The sequence below is a fragment of the Ursus americanus genome, chromosome 15 (genome assembly GCF_024610735.1).
Source record: "Ursus americanus isolate L20-20 chromosome 15, mUrsAme1.1.p, whole genome shotgun sequence".
In the NCBI taxonomy this organism is placed as follows: Eukaryota; Metazoa; Chordata; class Mammalia; order Carnivora; family Ursidae; genus Ursus; species Ursus americanus.
In genome coordinates this window covers 25733415-25755730 of record NC_142141.1, presented here as the reverse complement: position 1 = coordinate 25755730, position 22316 = coordinate 25733415, and the positions used below count along the sequence as shown (strand labels likewise).

General features: G+C 42.3%; 1 protein-coding gene across 2 annotated transcripts in view; it reads right to left on the bottom strand.

The window, feature by feature from the left end:
• The window catches only part of HTR4 (5-hydroxytryptamine receptor 4), a 163972-nt gene that overhangs the window by 125711 nt on the left and 15945 nt on the right, over window positions 1-22316 (bottom strand). For both annotated transcript variants that reach the window (XM_087867888.1, XM_087867887.1), the window contains exon 2: window positions 21504-21576. In XM_087867888.1, the coding sequence (XP_087724014.1) occupies window positions 21504-21529 (26 nt within the window). In that variant the 5' untranslated portion in view covers window positions 21530-21576. The remainder of the gene's footprint in view (window positions 1-21503; window positions 21577-22316) is intronic.

The window sequence follows — 22316 nt, the reverse complement described above, 5'->3', positions numbered from 1 at the left end:
CAAAAAAGCAGAACAATACAGACACACAAATGAACATTAACATCCGTTATCCTGTTTGTGAGACAAGCAATGTAAATATCTTGGTGCATAGCATCCTAGATGATATTCTGTGCATACATAAACAGATTTTTTTCCTACAGAACTGTATTCCTGTATACGTGAAATCATAAGTAGCCCTATATATTCAACAGCCAACATAATTTTCAATGGCTTCTACACTGTACCATAATTATTTAAACATTCCCATGAAATTTGGAATAATTAACAGAATAAACAACCAATTACAAGGTAACTTGACTAATCTTATTGCAGCTTCCTGCTTCTCCCCTGACCTAACCATAGCTAGCTTTATTAATTCCCCAGTCTTGCCCCACTATTTTCTTTCCATTTCTACTGGTATCACCCTACTTCAAGTCTCTTACCTAGCTGCTTGCAGTGATTAATTCATTAGGATTCTTAGTTTTAAATGTCAGAAACCCCAACTCACAGTGATTTAAGCAAAAGTGAAAGTATCACTGCCTGGCTGAAAGTTTCAGGGCAGGGGCTAGCTGAATGCATAGTGGGATCGGGGGACTCAAATAAGGTCGTTGGGACTTGGCCTCACCGCCTCCACATCCCAGAAATTCCCTCTTCGGTAATGGTTTCATTCTTGGGCAGGCTTTCCCCAAAGGTGACCAGACAGCTGTCGGCATCTCTGGGCCTCTGTGTTCTCAGGAACTCCAAGGGAAAGAGCATTCCTCTGATTTCGTCCTGAGAGCCACTGACTGTACCCACCTGAACCAGTCATCATGGCCAGGGGTCAGGCACTCTGAGTGGAGCCAGGCCTAGAGTGCATGCCCACTCTGGAGCCTGGGGACACATCTCACTCAACCCAAGACACAAGAACCCAAGAGTCACGGATGGGCCATTCCTTAAAGCAATACCCGGGTGCTGTCACTGGGGAAAAGGGGACTAGCTACTAGGCAGTCAGAAACAGTAACCATCCACTACCATTTGCCTGTGTGCTCCCTTGGCTCTTTTAGATCCACGTGCCACCCTCCTCCATCTGAGCGCTGCGTAGGCACCATGTCAATCAAGTCTTTCCCTCTGGCTCCCAATTGGGTTTAGTCAACAGGAGGCATCAGAAGAGTGAGGTCAGAGAATTTCTCTATCTCCCTCCTTGCTGAGCCATAGGTGAAGACCACAGCTTCTGTTGGGTGAATGTCTACAATCAGCAACAGACCTCTTCGGGTTCTGGTAATAATTCTCTCCCCTCAGGACTCCAGGGTGCTCCACTATCCCTGTCGTTTTAACCCTGCACACACCTTTACCCCGTCTGCACGTGCCTTCTCTTTCCTACGGTACCTTGACAGGTACAGCCTGCTGACAGGTTGCTCCGCCTAACAGTGCTCCTGCACACCAACCACAAATCTGTTTAACGTCTAAAGTCCTCATTCAAGAAATACCTGTAAACATTGGAAGTTCAAGGCAAAGGCCTGCTGTCAATTTAATTCAAATTACCAGGCAACCGTGACTAGGCTTTGGTGACCACAGAAGTACACTGAAGAGTGGGACACATACTGGTGATTCCAACTGCTTTCATACTTGGTTGGTTTAGTAGCGGGTATCGGAAATATACCTATGAAGATGATACTTAAATGCAATTGAGCCAGCTTTCCTGGTAGGAATTGAAATGAAAAGGAAGGAAGAGCGCATGGGAAGGAGAGAGGGAAGGAGATGGGTGGAAAATAAAACCATAGGGATAAGGAGTTCTGACCCTGGAGTCAGGAAACCGGAAACTTAGTCTAGCTTTGCCTATGACTCATAGTGGGTGGCCTTGGGACCACTGGAAGTCACTATCCTGACTGTCAAACACTAAGATTGGACCAGAACATGTTTAAGGTCCCTTCCAGTTTTAACAATCCGTTTAAGTTCTAATAAACTACAATGCATGCCTGCAAAATAAATGCACTTACAAACACAGCCAGTTCAAAGAAGATAAAGATCTTTCACTAAGGTGGATAGAAATGTTTCTCCTGACCAAGAAAGCAAATTCTTTCTGAAAACTAAACAATCGTTTAAGTTAATAATGGAATAGAAACCTAAGGCTCTGACCTCGATTCAAAACAAAATTGTGTTTGTTCAGATTCTTGCTGCAGACCAAATTTTATGTACAGACAATGTGAGCCTATCAATAGGGATCTGCAGTGAAGCCCAAGAAAAGCACTAATGAAGCCAGCAGGAGCCCACACAGCCTGGCCATGAACGCAATGCAAGATTAGAAATATGGCAGAAAGTCTGCAGAGGGGGGAGTCCCCACACTTTGTGTAGTATCCTGGTCCAAGCAAGATCATGGAAGCCGTAGGAGGAAGATCAAAAAAAGGCCAAAGCAGGAAATGAGCTGTAACTTGACAGAATCACAAAAGAAAACAGAAAAGCATGAGACACATCAGGTCCAAAGAAGGAGGTTGGAAAATGTAGCCTGTTTATTCAGAAATGAGGCAATGGGTGATATTAAAAAGGATTAAAAAAAATTAAGCTTTGAGGTATTTCATGCTAAAAATATCCATTATAAATAGCCAGGTACAAGAACAGGCAATAGATACACTGAGTGTAGGAAATGAAACTTATTAAGAGTATTGCAGGGAAAGAGAGGGAGAGACTTTGTTCCTGAGGGTCAAGGTTTACTCTGGGCAACTTAAGTCAAGGACAGAACATCTGCGCCACCACCCAGTGAGAACTCAGGGGCCTCAAATAAGAAGGTGGAAGAATATGGAGGAAAAGTCCGGGGCTGAACTACCTGCATTGGCAACTGTTTAAGTCACTTGCCAAGCAACTGATCAGTTAGTACTGGACGCCTCAAAAACTATTAAGAAGGATGGAGAACCAGGACACGGGAAGAACGAGGGACAGAGCAGCAATGCTTGCAGTTGGGGTGATGGGTGGGATAAGAATGGGGAGGGGTGGCCCATTCAAATAATTTGCTGATCTTGAAACACGTGTTCTAGAACTTCACTGCCCATTACAGTAGCCACTAGACTCATGTAGTTACTGAACATTTGAAATGTGTCTGGTCCCAATTCAGATGTGCTGTAAGTGGAAAATATACACCAGATTTTGAAGACTAAATACCAAAAAAAATGTAAACTATCTCACTAATAATTTTATATTGGTCATATGCAGAAATAATATTTTAAATAGCTTGAATTAAATGAACTATTGAAATTAATTTCACTTGTCTCTTTTACTTATTTTTAACATAGTTACTAGTAAACTGAAAATCCCATATGTGGCTCACATTTGTTATTAGCATTATATTCCTACGGGACAGAGCTCCTGCGTGAAGCCCTTTTCCCTCTCGCAGGCTTCTGTGATCTTACCATATTCGGGAAGACCTGACTTAGTTCTCACTCTCTTTCCCATCTCAAGCAGAGTCTAGTTTCAGACTAAGTGAAAGAAAACCACACTGGCACCCAACAGCTGCTGTATCCCCACAATTCACACCCATTGGGGAATACACATTTCCTTAGAAGTACAGTCGCTACCGCCTCCTCACATGTATGCCCACTTACCACGTATGTACACAACCATGGTTGTATGTGTCAGAATAATATCCATAAATAGGGAAAGAGTATTAACTGAATCATTAGGTACAGTAAGATTCACATTTCTACTGTAAACTGCTATTGTTCGTTTGAACTAGAGAGAGCCATTAGTGTTTGTTAATAGGAAGAGGCTCTTTGGGGCGCCTGGGTGGCTCAGCTGGTTAAAGGTCTGCCTTCAGCTCAGGTCACAATCTCAGGGTCCCGGGATGGAGTCCCATATTGGGGGAGGTGGGGGGGGGTCCCTGCTCAGCGGGGAGTCTGCTTCTCCCTCTGACCCTCCCCCTGCTCGTGATCTCTCTCTCTCTTTTGCTCTCTCTCTCTTGCACTCTCTTTCGTCTCTCAAATAAATAAATAAAATCGTTTAAAAAAAGAGGCTCTTTGAAATTCAAGAGTGTTAGAACTTCATGTCTCCCACTTCCCAACAAGAAACCAGTTCATGGAATGGTGCTTTCTAGTCTTCTGCCTATAATCAAAAGTTCCAGGGCTGGTCATTTATAACACAGAGTAAAACCCAAGATTTTGCCTTGGGATGAAAACTTCTAGTGTCATCTACCAATTAGCACAATTGGTTTTCTGGACTTGTACTCTCTCCAAACCCTAGGAGCCACTGGATCCTTCCAGCCTTGTCAATTCCACCAGAACCTACTACCTGGCACACCTATTCTCAGTACCTGCTAACTGCATCAAACTCCTGGTCCAAACTCTGGTCAGTCTATGGTGACACAATAATTTTATGTAATGACACAATTCAGATCTTACTTAAGCAAACAGGATTTCCTTCACGACTGAACTTCAAAGATCTCCGATTTTGAGGACAGTCTCCTTCATGCAAGAATTTTGGCTCCTTTATTGGACATCTGCACTTTTAGGCTATCAAGCATTCATCCTCCCTTCATTTGGGAGAAGAGCTCCATTTTCTTTGAGGGAACCAGCTCATTCCTACTCTAGCCCATGTGGATTGGGTGACGCTGAGCCTGTTCTCCACTTCTCATCTCCAGGGACAGCACATAATCTAGGCCTGCCAATTACCATATTCAACTTGCCTGGAAATTCCAATAGAAATGGAATGCAAGTCATAATGATTCAGAGATGGTTCCATGCATGCAAACTGGTCCAATGGTCTTTAATTTTGGGACTTTCTTGCAACTAATGGGAAGGATGACCTTTGTTCTATCTGCATTTGAAGCTGATATAAGCCTGGAACTTCAAGGCAATGCTACATGAAAAGGCCCCACTTAAGAGGATGGCAGAATAGAGAGACCAATCTCAAGGATACTGTTTGAGGCCCTGGTCCAACAAGTTACACTCCTGAACTTTTCAGTTTGGTGAGTTAACAAATTCTCTTTTTTGTTTACACTACTTTGAATTTTCTTGAAACTCAGAGAATCCTGACTAACACCACTCTTCAAATATTTAACCCACTACATGGATAATCTATATTTTTCCTATACTTCAAAGGGCAGCTTCTCATGAAATCTTCCCAGTTGATGTAAGCACATCCTGAATTTTCTTTTTATTTTGTCCTTTTCAACAAATAGGTTGTAAGGCATGTTATCGTTATTAGGACTTGTCCTGGAGATCTGGTCCCCCCAAAATCAAGGGAATTCAAAGGTCACTTCACTATTTTATGCTGAGTTACTGACAATATTCGACATCAGGTCATCCTTGCTGCTCATTCGGATTATAGCCCAGCTCTGGACTCTGGGCTTCTGTATGGATCCTGAGACCCAGCTGCCAATTTGCACTCTAGTTTTGACCGGTATCCAAATGCATCCCTATGTTTCTGACTGCGTCTTGCAATGATTGCCCCAAGCCTCAGTTACTTTGACATCGGGGTTTAATCTGACCATTCATTCCTTTCACTTCAGAAACTGCACATGAATCCCTAGTATATTTTGAGAAACTTCCCTAGGAAGAGTACTCTATATGGTTTAAAATGCTCAACTTCCAGATTCCCCATTGCTGTGGTCTGAATAATACCATTTGCTGGATTTGCCTGATGCCAGCTGCTTGTTATAACATCACCTTATGGACTAATCTTTCCATGATGTATCTGCTCTGTTTACCCAAAACCAACCTTATCCTGAAGGAGAAAACTGTCTTCATGAGATATTTCTCACCAAACTTCAGTTACCCTTTCCAACTATCCCAACCCAGGCCAAATACCATAAAACTGTCATGCCTCTCTACTACATTTTAGCATCTTATGACATCACTGTTATCATGCTGACGTGCTTTGGATACTCCTATGTTGACTTACTGCCACGTCTCTAGTGGAAAAAGCCTGCACTAAGAATCAAAACATATGGATTCTTTAAAAAAACAAAACCAAACCAGACATCTGGATTCCAATCTTGGCTCCATCACATACCACTCGTGTGACTTTCAGCACAAAAAAATCTCTTTCATAACCTTTCCAATTTTCATTTCCTTTATCTATAAGCTAGGTTAATAAAACTTGCCCTAATCCACTGGATGCCATGAGAATTAGATAACAATGCAAGGGAAAGCACATTGTACACTCTGAAATATCATGTAAATAAATTATTAATATGAAGTCTTATCACTAGACAGAATTGTTATCTCCCACACTTTCTGAACCATAAACAGCCACACATATTGTAGATAATTGCTGAACACTTGTCAATTCAAGAATATATGCTCCTAAAGCTCCATTTCTTTTTTTCTTTCTTTCTTTCTTTCTTTCTTTCTTTCTTTCTTTCTTTCTTTCTTTCTTTCTTTCTTTTAACTTAAATTCAATTTAGTTAACATAGAGTGTATTCTTAGTTTCGGGGATAGAATTTAGTGATTCATCAGTTGCATATGACACCCAGTGCTCATTCCATCAAGTGCCCTCCTTAATGCCCATCCCCCAGTTACCCCATCGCCCCACCCACCTCCCCCCTCCAGCAACGCCATTTCTAAAATAAAAGAAAAATGTCTTCCGATGAACCAAGTGAGGGGTTCGGTTAGGAAAGATAAAGATGTGGAGAAAAAAGAAGTAAAAAAAAGTCTCTTAGGTTGGGAATGATAGTGGAAGTGCCTGGCTAGTGGAAAGGCAAGAGAGAAAGAGAACTGGGGGCAGCAGGGCCAGGGGATGCAAGACGACATGTCAGTAACACAGTGGAGGAAAGGAAGAGGAGGCAAGGAAAAGGAGTGGGGGACAGGAAAAAGTGACAAAGCAGAAAAGGCATCGGTCATTCTTAAACCAGAGCCATCTGCTTGGGAAATGTCCAGGGATGGAGAGGGAAATGAGCTCCTTGCTGCCCAGGGACTTCTAGTTAGGGAGGCAAGAACTGGCCATTGGAAGCTGTCTGAAGGAGAGGGTACCACCCAGCATGGAGTCAGGGGCAGGTGCACAGAGTGCCTACTCTGTGGGAGGAGGGGGACAACGACTGGGCAAATGAAAAACTCAGATGTTGAACAACAGCACAGAAAATGAGAGAAAGAGTAAAGGGGCAGAGGGAAAATTAACAGTTTATGCAATAAAACCTTTTGCCAGACCTAACTATTGACATAATGCCTAATTTGACAGCCTCGTGTGATTGCTTTTCTCCACTGAATACCTGATCATCTGGGTTGAATTTAACCAACTACCTGGACACACTTAAAAAGACCAGAATTTTCAAGCAGAAGCTGGTGGCTACTTCCTAGGACACCACAATGGGAATGCTGCTACGTGGGAGAGGCTTCGACTCTCCTATGGCCACTTGAGGACCATTCCTATGCTAACATTCGAGGCTGCCAGCTGATCTCGGTCACCTCTGAGGATGCAAAAGGAGGGTGGAGGTAAGGCAGCTAATGGATTTCTGATTGGAGATGAGGGACAATTCCCAGAGAATGAGGTTGTCAAAGAGAGAGAGAAAGTCCACTGAAAGCGACATGATCGCTGAGAGGACCCGATCACAGAGCACACGGGACCCCCTCTCTGGGATGACATGGGCTGTCTTTCTCAGTGTGGGCTATCTGTAGTGTCACCCCAGTGACACAAGGCACTGTTTATAAAGCCCTCAGCATCGCACTTGGAATAAATGAGGAAAGTCTCAGGAACTCCTAGCTGTGAAAGTAGAGATGGTAGAAATAATAGAGTTAATAGTAATAGTTGGCAGAGGAATAGAAATGGCAGAAGATGAGTGATGGTGGTCTTGGGACTTCCTGTAATATACCAGTGTCTGTAGCAGAGGCAGCCTCAGGGCAGCAGTCAGGGGCCGGAGCTCAGGACGCAGACCTCCTAGGCGTGGATCCTTGGCTCTACCATGTATGAGCCATGTGAACTTGGACAAGATAACTAATCTTTCTAAGTCTCCATGTCCCTACCTATAAAATGAGCAACGCTTGCATAGGACTGTTATATGGAGTGAATGAGAAAATACTTCTAAAGGGTCTAGCACAACACCTACACTAGTGTTCAATATCTGTTAAGCTAGAAATAGCAGGAATGGTGGTAGGGGTGGCAGCATTGCCAAGGGGTCCATTCCAGGTCCAGAATATAAAATAAAGGGAGCATCGACCCTGTCGCTAAAGATCTCACGCCATAAAATCCGCAGCAGCCCCACAGGAGAGGCCTTTTCCACTTCAGATACAGAACTGGTGTTTCTTCCATCCTCCCATCTCCTCTCCAAATCCCACAGCTTCAGAATCCATAGTTCCGAGTGAGATCCCGAGTGTGTGAATGAGAGAGGTGGGAAGTAGAGGTGGTGGCTGTTAATACCTGTTGGGCACAGACCTGTCGAAGACATGCCTTCAGCAATGATGAGATCTTCCCTAAAGAGTTACAGTTGAGATACAAAGGCTTTCTCAACCTTAGGTAAGTCTCTCCAACACTATGATATGCTGGACCATGGGCTAAATAACGGGCACACAGCGTCCAGCAGGGGAGGTCGACGCATGAAACAAATAATCACGAACAACTCTGATAATTACAAACAATGGACAGCAGCAATTTGTACACAGAGCTCTGAGAGAGTGTAGACGGTAGGAAGGGAAGGCTTGGGGGTCTGTGGGAGATAACTTGAGTTCGGGTATAAAGTGTGAGTAGGAAGTTAAGAAAAGACCGGGGACGGGCATGATCAGGCTTAAGACACGGGAAGATGGCCAGTCATCTGGCAGCTAAACGCATTGGAGGCGGGACAGCCACAGTCAAGAAAGGAGTGTGGCGATGGTGCCAATCACTCAGAAAAGACATGGTGAAGTCTGATGACAGCCGCGACAGGAAGGGTAGGAGAGGGTTGCAGAGTCAAGGTTACATAATTCTAAATAAAACAGTGCTAAAATTAAGCTGGTGTAAAAAGGTTACTAGTTATTTTTTTTCCACAGAGTAAAACCTCATCAGTTCAACATAATTGGATAGAAGCATGTCACAATTAATCAAATATGAATTACAGATTTTTTTTTAAAAATATGACTAACTGCTTAGGCTTTTTTTGACTCGATGAGATATTTTAAATACCTTTCAAATTCCCTGCTCTTAATTAGCAGCATCAGCGTTCCTGCAAACAATTAAAGCGAGGTTATTAAAAGTAAAATTTTTTTTCTGAAGTGGATGGGACCTTTTTCTCTTCTGATTTTGTTCCCACAAATGTGCTTCCTGGATTACAAGCCAATTCCTCTTTCGCTCATTTAGGAAGTCATAACCCTGACCTCAGGCTGATTGCCCAGAGAACTGATCTGAGAAGGTTATAAAATCTCTCAACACATTGACTGGTTGGCTTGCCCTTCTCCTCGCCAGTTAGGGGTGGTGAACCAGATGATGTTAGTTCATTGATAACACAACCATAAATAATGATATGTTTCAAGTTACAGACAGAAATCGGCCACCGTTTTCCTGATTCCCAGGATCCTCTGGGGTGACTCAATTTGCTTTTCAAAACTTCGTCAGTGGTGCAATGATAAAATTCAGTTCAATCCCAAGACAAGCCATCAAACCATTCCCTTTTAGGGAGGGGTATTTATCTTATCCTCTGCGAAAGTATTAAATTAATTGAAACCTTTCATTATCGTAGCTTATCTAAAATTCACACTAAATCAATACACTCTTTCCCAAATACATGTGCATTTCTTTTTTTTTTTTTTTTTTTAAAGATTTTATTTATTTATGTGACAGAGAGACAGCCAGCGAGAGAGGGAACACAGCAGGGGGAGTGGGAGAGGAAGAAGCAGGCTCATAGCAGAGGAGCCCGATGTGGGACTCGATCCCGGTACACCGGGATCACGCCCTGAGCCGAAGGCAGACGCTTTAACGACTGCGCTACCCAGGCGCCCCAATACATGTGCATTTCTTACATCATAACCCTCTTGAGTCATTAAGAGTTTATTAACTATGAAAAAGACTGACCTCAACTCTCATGATCGCACTAACTAGAAATGAAAGTACAAAGGAAATAATTCAGTACTTCACATTACCTAAAGAGGCCCAACAGACGGCTTGCTCGCATAAGCTTTCGGAGTGTGGGAGATCAGAAGGGGCACAGTTCTGACTTGCATACTCGAAGCTTCCTTGATACTTGCGAGTTAGAGAATGAGATGATCCCTGAAGTCTCAAGAAGGAGGAGGCTTCCTATACTGACAGCCTCACTGATGTTAGTATCTGGAGAGCTACCTTCATTTTTCCCTTATCTAGATCATCAGAGCCTTGGGGGGTCAATTTCTGTTCTACTCACCCCACAACAATTTGGATCACAATTCTTTCCCAAAACTTCCCCACTGAGCTCCACACAAATTTAGCCAACTTTCTATTAGATAGCTATCACCAGAATGTCTCACAGTTTTCTCCACCTCAACCAGTTTTAGACCAAGCTTATTTCCTCGTGTACCCTACTCCTTCATGGTCACCTTCAAAATGTCCTCCTCTTCCTTCTCATGTGATGTGATCACTTTCTACCATGCATTCTGCTTCCTAACTTCCTCTCGAGTCCGTATCCTCTTTCCCTATGCCCACTCTACAGTCTTTGGTCTGGGCCTTCTCCCCATCCCCTGGCGAAGTTTAAGAGTTTCCTGAGTCCCTGAGACCCTAACTCCTGTCATCCACTGTAACTCGCGCTGCACTCAGCCAGAACTCCCCAAATACCTGCCATGACCCTTCCCTCTTCCGTACATGCTGATCTCATTCCTGGACTTTCCACAGCTAGCTTTCTTTGCTTACTCTTACCAATTACTTTTCAGATGCTGAGAAATACTTTTTTTCATATTTAAAAAAAAAAGACTTTCTAGTTTTATATATCTACATGTACAGTCTCACTGGAATTTAGCTTTTGAGGGTTTAGATGGCAATAATTATAAATAATGAACAATGGTGACATTTGAGATAAGGTGAGGCTAAAAATGTCAGTTGTAGTGTTGATAGTGAGACCATATTTCAAATATGGGTCTATATCTGATATGCATAAAGGTGATAGTATTGAACATTCCAAGATGAGCACTTTGTATAAAACCTTTTGCAAGCACTGAAATTAATAAAGCCATTATAAGTTAAGGAGCAAGTGAGTGGGCAGAGGAGAAGGGGGGGGAAGATTATTCTTACAGTTCTTTAGAAATGCAAATAAGAACATTGCCTGAACATCATTACCTGACTGATAAAATGTTAATCACGTAACACGTATTTACTTAGAAACCTGTTCCAATTCCTTAATTGAAAAAAGTTCTTAAATTCAACACAATCCTATTTGCTAAATGGTAATAAAACAAATTTTCTCTCCAGGTCCTAAATGTCATAATACAGTCTCTAAAATTGGAGATAGTTCTTACCATGGTTTTTGAAATTAGAATGATAAAATAAAAAGACTCAAGGGCGGGGCAGGCAGATGGAAGTCCTTGACCAACTGGACTCTGTGCCTCAGGAAGGTCACATGATACTTCAAAATGGCCTCTTTTCAGAGAATAGGAATCAATATGACTTTAGTAATTGGGGGAGTACCCAGCCTCTGGGAAGGCATGTAAGTCAATTATTAAAAACTACGACAAGCCAAACAAACCTATCTGCCTGGTCTTCAACTTGAGACCCAAGTCTAAAAATGTCTAACAGCAGACCCACTGCAACCCAGAGATCTTTGCACTAGCAAACTGTGAAGATCTCTGACATCGGACAACTTGGGTGAAGATGCTGGCTTTACCTCTTCTTAGAAATGTGACTTTGGACAAAATAATGATCCATCTCTGCCTCAGTGACCTCACATGTAATAACAGGGACACTATCGGTAAGTGTCTTGGTTTGGGCTGCTGTAACAAATTACCAGAGACTGGTTGAACAGCCAACATTTATCCCTCATAGTTCTGGAGTTTGGGAAGTTCAAGATCAAGGAGCCAGCTGATGGGGTGCCTGGTGAGAACCCACTTTCTAGCATGCAGCCGTCCATTTTCTCACTGTATCCTCTCACAGTGGAGAGTAGAGAGCTCTCCGGGGACTCTTTTATAAGGGCACTAATCCCATTCACAAGGTCTCCACCCTCATGACCTAATTACCTCCCAAAGGCCCCACCTCCAAACACCAATACATTGGGGGTTAGGATCTCATCATATGAATTTCGGGGGGACACAAACATTTAGTGCATAACAGTAAGGAACTCAGAGTTCTCAGGATTAAATGAGATCATATAGGTCATGTATAAGCATCCAAACCATAGCACACCATTCTCGTCAAATGATTAAGGCAGCAAATAACAACTAATTCTAGTATTTTCCCAGTATTGTCTAAACCCATTTTTCAGATTTAGACATGTTTAGTGAAGTAACATTTTAATCTAAATTATATACCCTTTAGAAAAGAGTTTGCTGTCTTTGGATAGCTAGAAAATAATTTGAAAAAAGCAGTGATTTTGTAAAGACTTGGGTTTTAGTCCCTGGTTGATCATTTGTTAGCTGCGTGGGCTCAGGAAAAATCACTTAGCCTCTCTCAAACCCTTTGTATTTCTTTTATGTACTGTGCTGTGAGACTTCTAGAGCTATAAGCCCAAGGCTCCGGATAATGGAAAGAAACTTTTGGAAGGAACTGCAAATAATTCTCAGGGCCAGTCATATGGTTCTTGAATCTCCTAACAGCTAATTCTCATTAAAAGGGACAAAAAGGTTCCACCTTGCAAAGACGGGATCCAGGCGACCTTTCACTCCAGACCATGCTCCAATCCTATTAAGCACTGAGGATAGTCTGATTGGACTGAAGCTATGAATCAAATAGATCTTATAAATTTTTTTTTTTTGTAAAATTAGGCAATACCTTGAGGCACCTGGGTGGCTCAGTAGGTTAAGCATCCGACTCTTGGTTTTGGCTCATGATCTCGTGGGTCATGGATCAAGCACTGCGTCGGGCTCCTCTCAGCTTGGAGTCTGCTTGGGATTCTCTCCCTCTGCTCCTCTCCTCACTTGCACATGCTAGTGCATGCTCTCGCATGCACACACTCTCTCTCTCTCTCAAATAAATAAATCTTTAAAAAAAAAAAAAGGCAATACCTCAATCCCTGCCTAGCTATCGTCCACTGATTTATACAGGTTCTGAGAAACTACCTAGAAAAATCTTCTTGAAATTTGCGATTTAAACAAAGAGGGGTGATGGCTGGGAGGACCCCAAAAGAACCACATTGCAGTGAGGGATGCCAAGGTGTCCTAAGAAAAGGAACCAGATACGCCAGGGTTGACTGGGCAAGAAAGAATGGTGCAGGTGAATGGCAGTTCTGAGAACGTGAAACAGTGGACACGGACATTGATCAGGACTCAGCCCTTCTGTGCGCCCCTGGAAGATTCATCCTAAGAAGTGGACGTGCCGCACTGCTGGTTTCTGAAACACTTCTGCCTCAAGCAGTTCTAGTACGGGACCCGCTTTGGTCAAGTAATACACAGAATGCACATTCCTCCCACTTTACATGTGTAAGAATGTTGACTTTCAGTATCAAAAGGCTCCTGTTTTACCAGAGTCAGGTGCAATCTCTGAGTCCTGGGGGCTAGTCACTCGGCAGGCTGTGATTCAGATTAGCACGTCAGTGGAACGCTACAGCTGGAGGCAGCCAAACCTCCACTTGGGAAGCAGAACAAGTTCAAGGCCACTTACAGCACTCACTTTCCATAATTATCAAATACCCCAAAACACTTGCACAACATGAACTGGGCAAAAGACAGCTTCCCGAAGTCAAGCAGGTGGAGACTCAGAAACACTGAACTCTAAATGTTTGTGTTCATGCCATCACATGTGAGGTCACAGGATGTGAAGCCCAATGCATCAGGTACCCGAGCTCTAAGTTCCAGAAGAAACGAACATCATAGGGAGGAAACTGCACCTGTTATTGGCCACTTTCAGGCATTTTGTCTCAACCAGAAGGTAGAAGCCTGAAAACAACATTTTCCATACTTCCTCTCCCCTTTCCAAATGGGAGGCTCAGAATGGGAAAGTGGATCGCAAGAGGGAAAAAGAACCATTTCTATGCAGGACCCGAGATGCCTTCAGCAGTGAGAGCAACAGTCAATGGTTCCTTAAGCAACAAGTATGATGGTACAGCACTTCCTGGAGATCCGTGGCAGGAGTGCGGCTCATAGAGCTTCCTGACCTCTGGTGAACAGCCCCCGTCTCCTACCCTTCCAGCGAGCTTTGTGACCAAGTCCCTGCATCAAACCTCCCTTTGTTTGAAATAGATACAACAGTCTCCATTTTCTGGACCGGACATTGACAGATACAGAAGCCGAAAGAAACAAGTCAGAGGTGTTTTCCTCTGAACAGAGATCATCAATCAAAGGATTAATTGCATATAGAGGAGAGCTGACTATACTGAAGAGAGCATAAGACCAAGAGTCAAAGAGATACAAGACTAAATCCTAGATCCTCCAATTGCCGAACAGGAACGTGCCTACATTCACAGGAGCTGCAGAGTGAGGAGACAACGGTGCTGGACAGGGGAGAAAAGAGCCAGTGGTCTCATCCCAATTAGACCGTCGATCAGCCACAACGTGGAGGGTTTCCTATCACCTTCAGAAAGCAGTTTCCTTGCCAGAGAATGGGCCCAATCAGGGACAAATCATCAAAAAAACCTAATGGTCAGCCAATTAAATGGATTCTAAATTCAAGCAAGGAAGAAACATCTAGACTGTGGTAACTCATTAGCAGTCCTGGGGTAATAAAAGCCCACATCTCATGATTATTGCGAGGACTGGAGACATTTAGCAATTGCTCAATGCGGACCGTGTGTGAGGTACCATATTAACAGCCTCACCTCGTCTACTTCCGATTCTCACAAAAAAAACCCAAAACCAAAAACCATTTTCAGATATCCAAACAAAAGGCTCAGAGAGATTAAATAATCAGTGCAAGGTCACATGGCTAGTAACTGGGGAAGTCAAGACTTGAACCCACATCATCCCTTTCCCCAAAATGCCACCGTCCCGGCAGCCTGTGGCGCTGCTTGCTGAAATCATCCCAGGGCCTGTACTTTGGAAGCTGTGCAGTGCGACACCATGGTAGAGGACTGCTAGCTTAGCTCCGCGTGAGCCAACACCGCACGAGCCCAGTGCTTTAGAAATGTAAATGTGTCATCCTCTCTCCATCCTTGCCATGGTCTCCAGCTTGATGTCCCCTGGGACCCCATGAGGCACAGGGATATCCACCACAGGGTGAGCTCCAGTTAATATTTGCCATGCTCCTGGTCTAATCAAAAGACTAACTGAATTATCACCGTTTTATCAGTCAAGCAATAGAGTGTTATTCCCATTTACATTTCTAAAGCAACATAAAAATAACCCCTTTCAAATGGTTACCCACTCACTTTCTCCTTATATGCTAATGCATGCTACAGTTTCAAAGCCTGAAGAGAGATTTCCTGCAAAACATTTCACTGCCTTCAAGTTTCACATCTTCACAGCTCCAATTGCCAGGATACAAACATGAATTAACTCTGGCTCCAAATCAATTAGGTACTGGTAAGTCTTTAGGGCAGACAACTTGTACACGGGGATTTCAAATGCTATGAGCTATTTCAAAGCTTTAGAATATTTAGCGTTAGAAATTCCCACTTCATCCTCAGACTTCAGTGAAACATATGTATTGTCACCAGTATTCATAATCAAACCAAAAATCAACTCCCTTATTTTAAAAATTGCTCTTTCTCTTTGCTAAAATCGGATCATTTAATGAATTCTTGCAGTCATGCTGATTTCCAAGTAATTTCATTTCCTCACTTGAAGAAATGAATTGCAACACAGTGCCATGAATTAAAGCAACCGGGTAATTAACGCAAAGACAGCTACTGGCCTTCCTTATGGTTTTTAATTAATGTCACATGTGTATAGCAGGTGACTGCATTTACACGAAGCGTATGTATTTTATATTTTAAAATATTCCACTTGGGGTATTTATTCAGCTTTTTCTCAGTTTCATACAAAAGCCTACCATTTTGGTCTTCTGTTCAAAAATGTCTAGTGGCTTCCCAGCACGGGGTTCAAGCCCTACCAGAGGCAGAGGAAAGAAAGATTCTCCTTCCCGCCTGGAAAACTGGTTTCTTTTCGGGATTCCTTCCTCCCTTTCTTTCTTCCTTCTTTCCTTCCTTCCCTGAAGTGGCTAACACAAATAAACAATGTAACATATTGTTCAGGAAGAAAAGAAACAAGATGAAGGGACAAAAAGAGCTGGAAAAAGGAAATAAGGGCATGTCAGAGCCATAGTGAGTGCCTGGAGAGCTTCTGTACTTGCCAGTGGTAATTATAAACTTGGCTCTGAGTTTCCTAGAAACCCTAGCAAAAGGAGGAGAATGCTACCATTTATAGGATTCATCATTCCTTGTAAGATGCCTTTTCGGCTGGTAATGAGAAACATGAATGAGAAAGCACCACAGTTATTCTGTAACGGACAGATTCCTACAACGGCAGGCAAGAGTAGACAGCCCAGGGGGCAAGGAGGTCAGTCAAGAGTAGGAGGAGGCCACAGCTAAAAAGAATTAAGCTATAAAATAAATTTTTTCACCACTGAACGTCTGGGGGTTTTATCTTGAGAAATCTTCAAAGAGTAACGTCGTCTGTTATCTTATCTCCTGTCTGAAACTTGTACTTTCTGAAACTAGAAATTAATAGAAAAAATTCTTAGAAAGCAGACACTTTTTAACTGTAATAAACAGCAGGAAGGAGGGGGGGGACCTGGATTGCCTTAGGGATCATACCCGAGCAGAGGAAAACCACGTGTCAGTGGGAAGAATCTGGTAGTTAGGGAGATGAACCATGAGAGACTGTGGACTCCAGGAAACAAACTGAGGGTTTGAGAGGGGAGGGAGGGTGGGGTTGGGGTGATGGGCATTAAGGAGGGCACGTGTTGTGAGGAGCACTGGGTGTTATACGCAACTAATGAATCATTGAACACTACATCAAAAATTAATGATGTACTATACAGTGGCTAACTGAACATAATTCAAAAAAAAGAAAAAAAAGAATCTGGTAGTTAAAACAAAATACAAAGCATGGGCTATCTCTGAAGTCAGTGAGTGTTTTAGGGCATCATTAAGTAGTTATCATGAGTTTAGGGATAGCCCTCGGGTAAGGCCCCACCAGGTTCACTGCCAAGTGCAGGCCGATGGTGTTCTATGAAGAGTATCTGCTGCGAAATCACCAAAGCCACTGTTTCCATTCTCCGTTCTTCAACCCTTCAAGAACAATACAAGCTGTCTCCTCCAGGACCCCAACAAGAAGCAAACAGAGGAAAAAAAAAAACAAAAACAAAAACAAAAAAACATCAGGTGCCTGTCAGATGGTCTGGAAAGATCTGCCTGCTGACTGGTAGGTTGGTGAAACACTATTTACCAAAGGAGAGAGGGCTGGCAGGCACTTGCCTCTGTCCAAGGACTGATTCACTGCCAGCTTTTCATTGTGAGTCAACCCATCCTACATCAACTGCTCTCTGCAACCGACACCCTTAAGGGAAAGACACTTGTATGGTTTAGGTGCTTAATCAATGTACATAAAACAAATGAAAGAACCCTCACTTATTTCAATTTATACACAGAGCAGTATTATTTAAATACTGTAGATAAATCCAACTGGTACAAAACAAATGGGATTAGACATTGGTCATATTTTGGCTACCCGGTCTCCATTCCCTCTTCCTAAGAAACACCAATTTCTTTGGAGAACTTAACTCTTCCCCATCGCACGTCATCTTCCTGAGTGGTACCTGCCTCCTATTATAAAAGCAGGACAGCAAGTGATCCCATGACTTAGCTTCTCCAATCAGATGTCATCTCCCAGGACTTTGCCTCTTGAGTAGCACATGGAAGAAGGACACGGATGGAACTGGAGGGGATTATGCTATGTGAAATAAGCCAATCACAGAAACACAATTATCATATGGTTTCACTCATATGTGGAAAATAAGGAATAGTGCAGAGGACATTAGGGGTGCGGGAAGAGGGGGGAACTGAATGGGAAGAAATCAGAGAGGGAGACAAACCATATGAGACTCTTGACTCCTGGAAACAAACTGAGGGTTGCAGAAAGGGAGGTGGGTGACAGGATGGGGTAACTGGGTGATGGGCATTAAAAAGAGCACGTGATATGATAATCACTGGGTGATATTCTCAACTGATGAATCGTTGAGCATTATGTCAAAAACTAAAGATATACTCTATCTTGCCTAATTGAATTTAAATAAAAAATAAATAGATAAAAATTTAAAAAATTAAGAAATTTTTAAAAAAAGAAAAAGAAAATGGATGGACGTTCTCCATGATGCAGAAATAAACTGCTCACTTCTTCTTGTGGTTGGCCACTATTCCACTTCCCAGCTCTACAAGAACTCCCAAAGTTCTTGTTTATTTGCAAGCCTGGTCCTCCACAGCATTCTTACCATTAATTATTTGTCCCTGTATGTTGCAGCTTCCCCAAGGTTACCTCTGAACATGTGAGCAAGTTAGTTTCTGAAGCTTGCAGCCAAGAGCACTGATAGATACACAATGGCAAGGATCAAGCTTAATTAGCAATCTCAACTGAATGAAACCAAAGAAATGAAAAATGAAGTGGCCAGTATGGGCCTGAGAAAATACTTAAATGTTATGACATTTTATTTAGCCCTAAATATCAACTAGGACCTCTCTGTCCCTGATATCAGGGGAAAACTGGCCAGAGTCTCTTAATTCTACAGCCCATGGGGCTTTTAAAACTTTTCCCTCTGGTTTCTGAAGTTTTCCCGAGCATGCATGCTCTTCTGCCAGCCTGAGCCTGTTGAGTGTTCGTTCTCGTACGTGCATTCTCCCTTCCAAACACACTTACCCAGACAGGAGTGTCAGCCCCATCACTAATACACACTCACGCACACACACAGTCCCATAAAAGATGTGTAGTCTAGTGGAGGCAGTGCGGTTACGTGGCCTGGAGCAGGTTACTTCGCCTCTCTGTGCCCTCGTTCCCACACCCTGTAAACCAGGCGTAATAATGGCAAGTGCCACACAGGGTTGCTTACAAATTAAATGGGCGAATACACATTAAGTTCCTGGCTCATACGCAGTCAGCATTCGACTCTCAATTCCTAGTCAAGCTAGAAAAATTTTCTCAAGAACTGGAGCCCGGGAGAGGTCAGCACACATACCATACACACTTCAAACAAACAAACGAATACAGATTTGCCACCTAACTTCTCTCAGGGTCCCTTACACGCACCCTGACACTGAATGGTTCACGCTCTTCCAAGCAGTGCCCAATCATCTCTTCTCTGAATCTTTTCTCTTCTCCAACCTTCTCCCTCCTCTGTGCACTCATTTTCCTGTCTTCAGAGCAAGTAGAAAAATTCCTCTCCTGTACCAGGGCCCTAGAGCCTTTGGCTCTCATTGTATGTGGCCACTTCACAAACTGAAGATATTTCCTTACAAAAAAAAAAAAAATCCGGTTCCTGCTCTTAAAATAATGAAATTTATTCTATCTAATTATACCTAGAACATTGGTTTCTAGACCCTAGTCATTGGCATAGTACCCTTATAAATTCTTTCACATCCTTTGACTAATGAATATTTTTAAATTACATAATATTTTTCTTTATACAAACTTACTTTCATTTTTTTAAATAAACTTATTTTTACATTTTAAATGAATGTAGTATAAAAGAAAACTGTATTTCACTACTATAAGCGCCAAAATAGTATTATTCACCATGATATGGTTACTTTAAAATAACTATTTCTGTAAAAATAAAAAAGATATTCATATACCACCTAAAATCATTATGTATTACGAGGGATCCGTGCATCACAATTTGGTATATGTGAGCCTAAAATACCACCCAGAGGCTGGACTGAGGAGGATATGAGTGAAATGTCTGTGCATCTGCATGTTACTAATAGTGTAGGTAGAGAGGGGGAGTGAGCGAGGATGAACATATGTTGATGGGACCAGGTTAGAAATCTAACAGAGAGGATGGTGCGGAGAGAAGATTCGGGGGAGCAATATCATCTATTCTGCAGGATTGTTCCATAACACCCAGGAGAATGGCTAATGTCCATTTAATTTAACTGTATTCCGCTGCTAGAATTCAATGCTGCTATAAATAGATGTTGAAAAGCTGGAAATGTTAAGGGATCATAAAATGTGAATTATCCAAAAAGAAGTTCATGTTACCAACTGATACGGTTTGATACAGTGTTTGAAACTTAAAACAATGGCATAACTTACCAACATCAATATTGCCCACTTGGGCCTTTTAACAGAAATTAACAAAAATGAAACTGAGCTTCTCCAGATTCCACTCTGCTTTCCCTCTACAAAGAATGTCACAAACTTTGGGAGGGAAATTAAACACATGGCACCTGCCTAAAAATCTGTGTTAAAGTTCTAAGACTTTGCACCAAGTCAGAGTGTTGGGTAAGTAACGAAGTCCAGGATGCTTCTATGGCCAGTGTAAATGTTCTGTTGCTAAATACACAGAGCCTCTGTGCATATCTAGGTAGACTAGAACACAACCATACTGGAAATATGTGTGATATATCAACAATGACTGGGTGATCAGCAATTCTTTATTAAATACCCACCCTGTGCCAGGAATTAGGCATGAGACACCTTCTGCCCTTAAGGAATTCCCGGGTTTGGGGTGATAGTACTGTCTGCAGCTCGAGTCACATTACACTAGACTTTCTGTCAAGATATTTGACAGCTCCCTTTCATCACGGCCTTGTACCACATCAGACACAGAGCACACTGCCTGTGCTCTATGCCTGAAATGTGCTTGGGAGGTCTCAAGTGAAAGAGGCACCACTCCCATGATTGCACCCGGGAAGGGTTTTTTCCAGAATGTCTTCTAGCTGTTGATATGGACAACTAATGCTCAGCCCCAAATGCCAATTCGTAACATTCAAGCCTTATCGAATACCATTTTCTTCACCCTATTTGATTGTGCCAAATAAAATGCAGCAAATCTTCAGAGAAAATCTTCCTTAGGAGCCATCCTATTATCTGATCTCCAAGGGTTGCAGGAAATGACAGGAAAACCAAACCAAACCATTGAGCTTTATGTAACTATACCATGCAGCCAGCATGTCACAGAATCTAATCACCTGGTTGCAGAAAGTGGGCAGACTAGAACCTGTTATAAAACACTATCTGAATGTATATCTAAAGTTTAGATGTACAGAGAGATATTCTTAAGCTATTTTTACCCCCATTTAAATACATCTTCTTTCTTCCTATTAGAGAGAGGAGTATCTATTTTCATGTTACATTGCCTTTCCGAAGGCAGACTTTTAGTAAAAGCACCTGGAAATATTTCTAGCCATATTATATTTATCATTTAAGCAGAAATGAAAAAAAAAAAGCCTCTACTAATCAAACAACATCACACTCAGGATTACATATGAAACACTGAGGAAAACCCACATCTGTTGGATTTGTAACTCACCACAATAGATTTTTCAGAGACTTCATAGTTCAAATGGCCATAACTTACAGCAGCATAATTACAGTATATACAGAAATATAATATACCTCACATTAGCATCAAGTTCATCCATTACAGGAAATAGGCATGGGTGAGCTGGATCTCAGTCCCCACAGGGTCCTATATGTGGAAGACAAAAAAAAATTTAGACAATGAGTTAATTTAGGAAAATATAAGTCCTTGCTAAGGAAAAAAATGCCAGATAGTCATGGCTTCCTATTTATTAAGACTTTTGTTTTGGGGGTGCCTGGGTGGCTCAGTCGGTTAAGCGTCTGCCTTCGGCTCAGGTCATGTTCCAGGGTCTTGGGATTGAGTTCCACATAGGGTTCCCTGCTCTGCGGGGAGTCTGTTTCTCCCTCTCCCTCTGCCTCCCCACCCCCCCAGGCTTGTGCTCTGTCTCTCAAATAAATAAAATCTTAAAAAAAAAAAAAAGATTTGTTTTGTAGAGTATCAGAAGTATTTAATAAACCGTACTACAACAAAAAGCTACTCGCACACCGAAGTATGACACAGCTGAGTACTGCAGTTTCTTTATTGTTTTATTAATCTCCTGGAGATTACAACACCCAGGTACTTCTTTTTACTCTGTGCTAATCAGTTTACTTCTTACTTGTTGCTCTTCCCAGAAACACAGCTTACTCACGTGATCTGCATTAGGACACTAGCTAGTAAAAGAAGTTGCTACATTGTTATGATTAAAGTGGTGTACTGACTAGAATGGTCAGCCATCTTGTTTCCTATGAAGATCTTCAGGGTTGGTTTTTCTTTTCTAAATTCTTTTTGAGGCTAGGTAACCATATATCCATTTGAAAATCTAGTAAACTCTTGAGAACTCCCTGCCCGAGAAAAATCAACGACGT